The sequence below is a fragment of the Peromyscus californicus genome, unplaced genomic scaffold, assembly GCF_007827085.1.
Source record: "Peromyscus californicus insignis strain IS unplaced genomic scaffold, ASM782708v3 Scaffold_8__1_contigs__length_139910024, whole genome shotgun sequence".
Lineage (NCBI taxonomy): Eukaryota > Metazoa > Chordata > Mammalia > Rodentia > Cricetidae > Peromyscus > Peromyscus californicus.
The window spans coordinates 114,727,330-114,738,213 of NW_026294606.1; the positions used below are offsets into that span (position 1 = coordinate 114,727,330).

The 10,884-nt window shown below is 37.9% G+C and overlaps 1 protein-coding gene across 1 annotated transcript; it reads right to left on the reverse strand.

Annotated features, from left to right (window-relative positions):
- Positions 1 to 2,162: 2,162 nt before the first annotated feature.
- LOC128103616 (60S acidic ribosomal protein P1) lies at positions 2,163 to 2,663 on the reverse strand. Its single transcript, XM_052728151.1, has one exon. The coding sequence runs from the start codon at positions 2,554 to 2,556 to the stop codon at positions 2,212 to 2,214; it is 345 nt and encodes a 114-aa protein (XP_052584111.1). The 5' UTR covers positions 2,557 to 2,663; the 3' UTR covers positions 2,163 to 2,211.
- Positions 2,664 to 10,884: the final 8,221 nt, after the last annotated feature.

Genomic DNA, 10,884 nt, shown 5'->3' on the forward strand with positions numbered 1-10,884 from the left:
TCTCCAGGATCCTGCCTTGAGTTCCTGCCCTGATTTCCCTGGATGATGGACTACAGGCTGTAAACTGGAAGAAACCTTTCCCTCTCCAAGTTGCATTTGGTCATGATGTTTTATCACAGTGATAGAAATCCCAACTAAAACATCACCTAAAATAACGACCATATCATATATAAGACCAATGTTTAAAACAGATACCTTTGCAACTGATATTATGAATTTTCTCACAGCCATTAAACTTGATACCTTTCCCCAGGTTTCTGCAATTTACATATTTGCTAATAAGGGTTCATAAATCACCATCCGCCTTATTGATTACATTATAATGAAGACAAAGTGTCTGTTACACACTTGGTGTGTCATTGAAGAACCTTCCAGTAGCCCTCTGTTTGGGGGACTTACCACATATTTTGAGTGATTGCAGTTACAGATCTAGAGAACACAATGGAATTCATCTTTCCTTTACCTAATTAATTCATCTCCAGAAAACATTTTTGTCTCTATATTGAATAATTCTAATCACTGATAATTTTCTTTCTCTGAAAGAGTTCAAACACATTTACTGTCCTGATATGTGTTACCAAATGTCCTTTGCTTTTTTTCTGATTTTCATGGTTTTGAGTCTTAACAATAGGATATAGAATTTCAAGGGTCTACGGCCATGTTCATTCTAGGCATTATTTATTTATTTATTTATTTATTTATTTATTTATTTATTTATTTATTTATCTATCTATCTATTTATTTATTTATTTATTTATTTATTTATTAGCATCGGAGAACAAACCTGAGGTCTTCAGCATGGGAGACAAGGGTTCTACTACTGAGCTGTGTACTGAGTCCTACAGATATTGTTTTTATTACAACAATACAAGCTTCACTAAAAACTGACTCAAGTCAAGTGACAGCATGCATAGGTTTTGGTAATACAGAGTCCATGAAAAGAAGTTCATGTTTTAGTCACCCAATTTGAATTCTGAGAACAGTCATCTCTCTGATATAGAGACAGAATGTTACTACTACTATCATGGCTTTTAAGTACCTGGGCATCTAAAATACTAGATGTAATTTAAATTGCACATTATTCATAAATCTTAACAATTAAGTAATCATTGCATTATCAATATACAATAAAAATTTACCGCCGGGCGGTGGTGGCGCACGCCTTTAGTCCCAGCACTCGGGAGGCAGAGCCAGGCGGATCTCTGTGAGTTCGAGGCCAGCCTGGACTACCGAGTGAGTTCCAGGAAAGGCGCAAAGCTACACAGAGAGACCCTGTCTCGAAAAACCAAAAAAAAAAAAAAAAAAAAAAAAAAAAAAAAAAAAAAATTTACCAAAAATTATTCATGGATAAAAATATTATCAATAACAGAAGTTGTAAGATTTAAATGTTTTTAATGTTGTTTTGAACTGGGGGTAGAAAAAGCTTGCTTCTGAAAATGACCATATCATAAATACTTTAAGGTTTACACACCATATACATATATTATTCTTTTTTCTGGTTACAACCCTTTAAAAATGTAAGCACTATACTTAGCTTTCAGGCAGAGGAACTATGCCTGGGGGTGTAGTTTGCTGAATCCTTGCTCTATAGTTTCTCTGCTTGATATTGTTTATTTATTAAGCCCCCTTATTCTGAGCTTTTGGAATGTTAAGCAAAATGAAGTTATGCTGGATGGTTTTTATGCTGAATATGTACACATTCTGTGGGAGGCCCATCTTCTCCATAGCTAGAGTGAAAAGAGCAAATGTGTTCTGGATTCTTTCATAGATTGTTTGTATCTGTTTACATGACAAGAAAAGAAGTCCACTCCCCAGACAGTCAAAGCCCTAAAGCCTCTCCAAGCAAAAGACATTGAAACACTGTCCCCAGAGGATCAGTAGGTGGAGCATTCAGTATGAGGACAAAAATAAAAGTCTTTCCGTAGGACCTTTCTTCCTCTTCCCAGGAATGTTCAGATTTGTTTATTTTCTGGCTAAGAACTGTGTGACACTTGATAGGAACATAAACTGGTATAACCACCTTGGAAAACAATATGGAATTTCCTAACCAAACTAAAAACAGAACCACACTGTTATCTAGATGTAATATTCCTCTGTACCTAGAACATCCTAAGTCAACACACCCTACAGATACATACACATCCATGTTTTTTTTGTTTTTTTTTTTTTTTACAGGTTCATCTTTTTATTGGACATGTTAACAAAAGAGGTTTAGTCAAAAAGACCAAAGCCCATGTCATCATCAGACTCCTCAGATTCTTCCTTCTTTGCTTCCACTTTCTTCTCCTCAGCTGGGGCAGCAGCAGTAGAGGGGGCAGGACCACCTGCTGGCGCGGCTCCAGCTGCTGGAGCAGGCCCACCAGCCCCTACGTTGCAGATGAGGCTCCCAATGTTGACATTGGCCAGGGCCTTTGCAAACAAGCCAGGCCAGAAAGGTTCAACATTGACACCAGCTGCTTTAATGAGGGCATTGATCTTGTCCTCCGTGACCGTCACCTCGTCGTCGTGCAGGATGAGGGCGGAGTAGATGCAGGCGAGCTCGGAGACGGAGGCCATGTTGCGGACTGCCGGCACGGTGCTAGTCGCCTGATGAAGTGAGGGCCTCACCCCAACGCGGCCTTAGCTTCCTCGGAAGAACCGAGCACCTTGGCGGCAGCTGAGGAAAGGGCCCACATCCATGTTTACTGAAGCATTATTTGCAAAAGTTAAAGTATAGAGTCAGCCTAGAGCTCCACCTGCAAATAAATACGCAAGCAAAATACAGTTCATTAGATTTTATTCAGTTATAACCAAAAATGGAGCTGTGACATTGGCAAGAACATAGTTGAAGCTAAAGATCATTGTTAAGCTAAATATAAGTCAGACTCAGAAAAGTACATATTTCATGTTTTTCTCTCATGTGGAATCTAGATTTAAATTTACATATACATATATGTGGAGGACTTGAAAGTACACAAAAGAGAAGAGGTATAAAAATAACAAAGAATAAGGTGATAAGAGTGGGTAATGGAACATACATGACATTTAAGCAGGAAGGACTACATAATTTGGGGACAGGGGAGGAGCCAGTCAATGGCTGGTAGTAGGTAGTGAGGGAAAGGGAGGTAGAGCTGAGTGTAATGACATATGTGCATGGAAATGTCCAAAATCCATTATTCCATGTGTGAACTAAAACACAATACACAAAATGAATGACAAGTTAGAGAAACAAAACAAAAAGCACTGTGTCTTACTAAAGAAGTGTCTTATTCTCTTCTTCAAATTAGAGATGAAATCCTCCTCTTTCTCGCTTATCCTTGTCAAGAGTTAACAAAACTCTTCCTAAAAATTAATCATGTATTTCATCCTTTTAATCCTCCTTCTATCCCTATTTCTAACCTAAGTAAAACAGTAATCTAAGCTTCATTTTCATAAATCCATAAAATTCATTTCCAAATGGGTATTAACAATGACAATAATAGAAAACATATCTTTTTAATGAAGCTCACATAGTTACAGATCAAACGAGTAAATATTCAGTAGATTATCATGGTTCTGCCAATAATCGACCCAGATTTAGGAGCTAGAGAAGTTCAACCCAATTGTGAAGCCTGATATTCTCCTGATACTGGAGAGACGGCATGATAGGGCTGTCACAATCTATTTTACAGCATCTTATGAATGGTGTGGACGTGCTCTCCAAATGACTTGGAGTAAAAATGCAGCAGTTCTGGAGGGCAATTGGAAAATTTGATGAACATTTAAAAATTTAGTATGATACTAAATTGATAACTGCATTCTACACACTTATCTTTATACCCACAAATAAGTAGACTTCTCACTTATCATCAAAGAAGATTCTTTTTGCAGCTGATAAAGACTATTGCAGAAAATCACAAGTGGCCAAAATGAATAGCAATATTGACCATTGGGTGCTCAGCTCTCAATTGATACATCTATAATACAACCCTTATAGGTAAGGCTCAGGGAACATGGAGGAAGGAACAGAAAAATTAAAAGAGCCAGAGGACCAGGAAGTATACGACAAGATTGTGTCTTCTAAATGTGAAAAGGAAGCTACACTCATGAGATATCACCAATATAGTTGCCTAAATAAGACCTAACAATGGCAAACACAAGCAATACTAAAGGAACTCAGGAGGCTATCTTTTTTATTTATTTAAGTAATTTTTTATTCATTTTACATACCATACATACCCCTCTCACCCCTCCTCCCACTCCTCCCCAACTTCCCCCCATCCCACGCTGCTATCTTTTAAATAATTATTCATACATAGATATCTATGAAACCACAATAATTAAAGATACAGAGGCCATGAATTTGAGATTGGGGGCATGGTAGCATTGGAAGGAGGTAAGAAAGAAGGGGAAATAATGTTATTATATTTTAATAAAATTTTTAGTTTAGTACAAAGGTATATTATGTAACTATTAGATGTAATATCTCAGATGTAACTATTAGAATTTAAACTTAAACTTTATAAAGTGTTTTATTTAAAGACCCTTTGAATCAATCACCTTGTGACACCCTGTCTGCCCACACTAGATCATGGTTTTTAAGAAGTTCTTTGTGTGAGTAACGTGATTTGAAAGTGTTTTTGTGAGTCCAGGCACATGTGCCCACAGCATATGTGTGGAGGTCAAAGGGTAACCTTTGGTACTGATCCTCAGCGTTCACTCTGTTTGCTACTTCATACACCAGGCTAGTTGCATTGTGCTTGTGTGCCAAGGAGGTGAGTGCTTTACCCACTGAGTTAGCGTTCCAGTCCCTACATCATGAGTTCTGGAATATTAAAGACCAAAATTGATTCTCACTCAGTCTCACACAAACAGGTTTTCAGTCAACACACAAGATGCTGTTAGCTATAAACTCATCTACAGAAATAGCTTTCCCTATTTGGGGAAGAAGGGAATTTATCAGGTATTTATGAAACAAAAAAATCTCTTTGATGAGGATAATATTGGGTTGAAATATAGAAATTCTACATATCCAGTTATGGTTGGAACTTTCTGAGTTTGGGAAAGATAAATTTAATCTCGTTGAATTGCAGTGACTTCATTTATAAAATTAAAGCATTTAGCAAGATACCATCTGAAATAGAATTTTCTGATTTTAATATTAGTATGGAATATTATGTTCTGTATATTCAAAGGTAGACTTTAAATCAGTCAGGTGCATGTTCACATTCTGGAATGGTTGATTAGTGATAAATTATATTATGCAAATTATTCAACTTCTCTGAACTTCAGTTGCTTCATTTATCTTAACTTCTGATTTCTACTTGGTATAGTTGAAATAATATCACATGACTGTTTAGTAGGAATATTATGCAAATTTTTCACAAATAGAGAATAGTAACGTAGTTTGCCTGACAGTTGATAACTTGGTACAGAATTCACACAGTGAATCCAAAGACAAAACCCAGATATTGTCCCAAGACTCCCCCATATCCTAGCTCTTTTCCCACAGATCTCAAAGAAGCCGCTGTTCTTGCTGTTATGTTAAGACACTTAACTCCTAGAAAGATTCTAGCCATTGGCATGAATTTTGGAAAACTAATAGGTAGCATACAATTTCAGTCTCTCTAATCCCATCACAAATAAAGAACAGCAAGTGTCCTGCAATAAGGATGCCTCACAGTACTCCAAAACAAGGTATTTCAGAACATGCAGACAGTCTAGTAGGGCTAAGGACATGAAATATAACTTTAATCCCAATCTAGCCTCCCTGACTGAGCATGGTAAGAACCATTATAATGCAAAGAAGAAGCTGTGGTATGCCAGCTACAAAGAGTGATGCTGAGATAAACTTGGTGCAAGCACCTTGTTGTGCAATCATGAGAACTGAGGTCCAGCAACTGTGAGCCACTCCCTCAGAAGCAGTGAAAAAGTTATCATCTTTTTTATCAGTCTATGAGCTTAGAAACGTACCCTTCTTTAGGCAGTAGAAGAATGAGACTGTGTCCTTCACTATAGCGATAGAAGGAAGTTACAGAGAAACATCACCTGTGTGGCCAATAAAATTAAAAGCCTCTGGCCTTTGTGTCCATTAATGTCATGATATAATGAGAAATTACGCAGCAAGTGTTCTTTTATCCCAAGAACTTCCAACTATAATTATATCCATAATGATAATAATTAAACATAAAAATGTCATCAGCTCAATATTTTTGCTTATAATTCTATTTCAGTCAAATCTTGATTTTAAATTCACCAACTGTACTTAAGATGTGAAATAAAATAGAGACTGTCACTGATGGTACCAAGAGTCAGGAAGAAAAGTCACTTGCTCAAAAATCACCAGGTTGATTAGATGCAGGAAAGTCTCAAACTCTGATTTTATTTTATTTTATGTTATTTTGCCAATGATGTGTCAGCTTTTGTTTATAAAAATATATTGTGCAGAAACCATTGATTTCCTTAGAGAGTATAGACACAGTTCTGACAATCAGAAAGAAGCTGTCAATCTCTAGATGCCTTATTCATCAGATGATAAATTGTACTGTGCTAATAGCTATTGAGAGTAGAGACATCAAACCAATAGGCTGCTGAAATGGCCTAGAGGGTGAAGGGAACTTGATACAAAAACTTGATGACCTGCATTTGATTCCTGAAATCTATGCAAGGATGAAAAGGAGAGCATGGGTTTCACAGAGTAGTTCTCCGTCCTCAACATACATGCTGGGGGACCACATTAGCCTTTACTCAAAGAACAGAATGCACATCAACAGTTTACACACACACACACACACACACACACACACACACACACACACACACACTAAAAAATAATTCAAACCCATTAATAAATGGTACTGGAATGCATTCTACACCTTGGATAATATTTTAATTATGTATCTCCATAGACATAATACTGAGAATCAACTAGTTCCCGCAGGACATCAATAAACATTTGTTTTAAAAGATAAATTCTTCCTCCATCCTTAAAATGGTAATGATAATTAAATAAGTACCACATCTGGTGGATAGACAGTGATTTTAGAATTCATGTCAACTCTCTTTGGGGAACTAAAAAGATTAAAATAACAGATGACCTTGCATGGTTGTTTAAGACAGTGATGTATGGACACCTACAATCTAGTCCTGACATATGTCTGCTCCAACTCAGCATTTACTCATCTGTGCTGGCTGAGCCTCAGTATTACTATCAGTGAAGGAAAGGCTTCTTATTTTTAGCAGAGGATTTATGAATACCTGCATCCCCCTCTCCCTAGATGTATAGAATTGTGAAGCAAAGAAGAGAAACAGTAACTCATTCATTCTTAGAAATGCCTGGAGGAGGAAAAGAAGAGGATGAAGTTAGGAGAGGTATATAGAGAGGAGGTGCAGGAAGAGCTGTGGGAGGTAGGTAGATATGACTGAAATACACTGCATTCATGTATGAAACTACCAAAGAATAAACAAAAATTACAAAGGAATACCCAGAGAATAGATATTTATTATTCTGACCCACAGCCTTAAAAATTAATCAGAGCTCACCCCCACATCACGGTCAGTTTGAGACTGCAGTTTCCAGCTACTGTTAGCATTTAATTTCTATGGTTACTGGCTATCCAGGATTTCCCAGTCCCCAGTGCCTGCCTATCTTAATAACTGGACAAAAAGAAGATAATAAATGTGTAGAAGATCAGGAAATAAAATCCAATGGAATCCAGAGAACTTCAAGGGCATGCTGTCAGTCTTACATTTCTACAAATAGGAAAAGCATTTAAACTTCAATCCTTCCACTCCAGTGACAGGCTCCTCTAATTGTTTAGACCTCTGATGAACAATATTTTACCACCATGACTGTTGCAGTTTAATTTTGTTTTATGTCTGTTTTTTTCCAATGTCAAGTTTAGGATTTCCATTCTGGTTGTTCTTCTGACTTATGATCCTTTGAGTTCAAAAAGGTGGTGGTCAGTCCCCATAGATCACTGGAATTGTCTCGCCAGCTTTATGAGTGCTGGAGCCTTGCCTTGGACAAAGTCCTAGAGTAGTGATTAATGGCTTGGAGTTTATCTGCTGAGTGCTTTGGTTTTATATTCTTAGCGCTAACTTTACAGATTTTCCTCTTTTTATAAAAAAGAATGTGCCACTTTTCTTCTCGGAAGTCACTGCGTTTATGGGGCTTCATACTACTAGTTAATGTACAGAGCAAGAGAGAAGTAATAGTTGGACATAGCAGGCTTTGAATGAAGTTCACATTGTTTCTACAGCCAGACTCCCCCAAGAAGCATCACTGAATCATGAAACACTGTTCTTTCATGTGCTCTTTTTAAATTTTCATCTTCTGTTAACTGCCTGGAGAATTTAGGTCACTGGAGACATTGAGGCTATACAGTGGTCTTTTTCCCCCTCCTCTTTAGAAATGCCTAGAGGAGAAATAGTCTTTGTCTTGACCCGTTGTACATTGATTTCACATCTGACTGCAAACACACCATATCCCAAAATGTTATCATCTTAAGCATGACTCCCAGCTATTATAAATATTTCTCTTTTAAAAACTGGCTGGATGATATTTTAATTTTTTCCAACAAATTTGTGTTTTATCAAACACCTTTTTCCAAAGGTTGAACATGTTGTGTACACACGAAGGTAAAAAACATCCCACAGAGTCATCTAGTTTGTTGCTGGGTTACAAACTTATTATTTAGAGAAAAGTCTATACTAGTGATGTCGCTCAGAGAATTTAACGACACTTGCAGATTTTGGCAAGCTCCAAATGACTACACCAGGGAATTTACTTGCCCCTGAGGGCAGATATACTGAAAGAGGTCCCAGAAGTTAATACTACCATGGGTGAATTCCCAGGCTCAATTCCAATTAATAGCATGGCTATAAAACTTTTTGGAAACTATTAGGATCTAATGACTGAAGAAGAATAGCAATTCACAACAACTCTTAGTTCATGGTATTTTTCTCCACTGAAGGACACAACTCCAACAAAATGAAATCTCTTGACACAATGGCAATGGTTTGAGGATGTTTTAATTCATGGATACATATCATATCATATGGAAATCAGACTATTCGTTTCCTTCCAATTATACTTTGCTATCTAAATAAGTGCTAACCACTTTTAGCAAGATGTATTAATTTTCCAAATTGAAATGAAGGTTTCTGGTTATGCATTTATTGAGCAACCATTCTGTGCAGGATTCTTAAAAAGATGAAAGTGATAGAACTGCAGGACTAGAAACCTTGTGACATAATATATATTTTCATCGTGAAAAATCATTTTAATTGTCATTATATGTCAGGTCCTTTATTAAACTCTACTCTTAAGTATCTACCACTATAAGTGCATGCCTTTGGGCTATGGGTCTAATAGTAGGCACACAAAACCGATTGTAGTGAGTCAGTGAAGCCCATTTTGTAGGGTCTGAGAGCATGTATTGAGCTTTCTTCTCTGATCCACCAAGCTAAAAATGTGTAGACAAAGAGGGCTCTTAATGAAAAGTTCTTGATTTGAAGAATGGCAATTAACATATTGAGGTCAAAAACTGAAAATGCCCAGGGGTAGAAAATGCTTTACAGAGTAACTGAAGTCAGTTGTAGCCACCCACATAGGTTATGAAGTGGGTTAGGAATAGAGAGAGAAGGCTTTGAATGTCAGGCTAAGGAGCTGGAGCATCAGACTGACTTAAGAGCCAGCAGGAGCAAGCTATCAGGATCTCCGGAGCAGAAGTGACGGGAACAGCAGTGCTACTGCACTGTCTCGTCCATGTGTCTCTTTTCACCTGGGGGCTACAGTGCTGCTGAAACTGGTGCATGAGATAACGCTCACAGCAGTCTTTGCCAGAGAGATGTGTGCTGGTCTTCCTGTGACAGGAGCGGACAAATTCAACGTAAAGCATGTTTCTATAAGCCATTTTTAACCCAAATACAGACAGGTGGGAGAGAGACTCAGAGACAGAGAAAAACTGAAAGACAGAAAGTTTCTGTTTGTAGCTCAAAATAATATTCTGCTGGGGAAGCATAGCAAGATCATCTGCTTTAAAGATAAAAATTATACTTAAAAGCCTTACGTACTCTATCCCTAAAGAACGTGGACCCTTGCTCTCCCTGGTTTTGTGAAAAATGGAAAAGCACATATCCTCCCCTTCTGCTCCTCTATGGGGCTATATGAGAATCCCTACCATTTAATAGATGTTTTGTAGACTAAATATGTCTCCATTTGGATCTTCCAAAAAGATCCTCAGAAATTAGTTGGGGCTGGTGTTTCTTAAAGATCAAACAGAGGGACCTAAAATAAGCAGTGAGTGACTTGGATAATGGTATAGTTCTGTTGTGGTTTCATTATGAGGTGGCCTCCCAAAGACTCACTTACAGACTTGACCCCCAGCTGGGGATACTACTGGGAAGTGATTGCATCATGAGATCCCCAACTATATAACTAAATTAATCCATTGGTAAGTTCACAACAAAAGGGATGTTCAGACATAGAATTGTTGCAGGGAAGGTGACCAGGGGTGTGACATTCAACATGTTGTTTTGTATCCACTCCTGTGTGTCTCTATCTCCTGGCCACCATGAAGTGAGCAGCGACCCTCTTATACAGTGTTACTGCCTCAGCACAGGTTTCAGAAACAAAGCTGGCCAACCCATGCATGGACACGCTTGAATCATTTCTCCCTTACGTTGATTTTCTCTGGTGAGGAAAAGCTACCTAACAGAAGTTCTGAGATCCCTTTGTCTCCTCCACAGGGAGGACACACACTGTGTTGGCATAAGAGGTGTACAACTTTGGAGAGAAACATTCCAGCTGTGGAATCACTGTGTTTAACTCCTGGCTGTTTATCCAGAGGACAAGGATTGGGGTAGAACAGTGAGATGAATTCTAGAAGTGCTGCAACTCAACGACCACTTTTAACTTTGCCC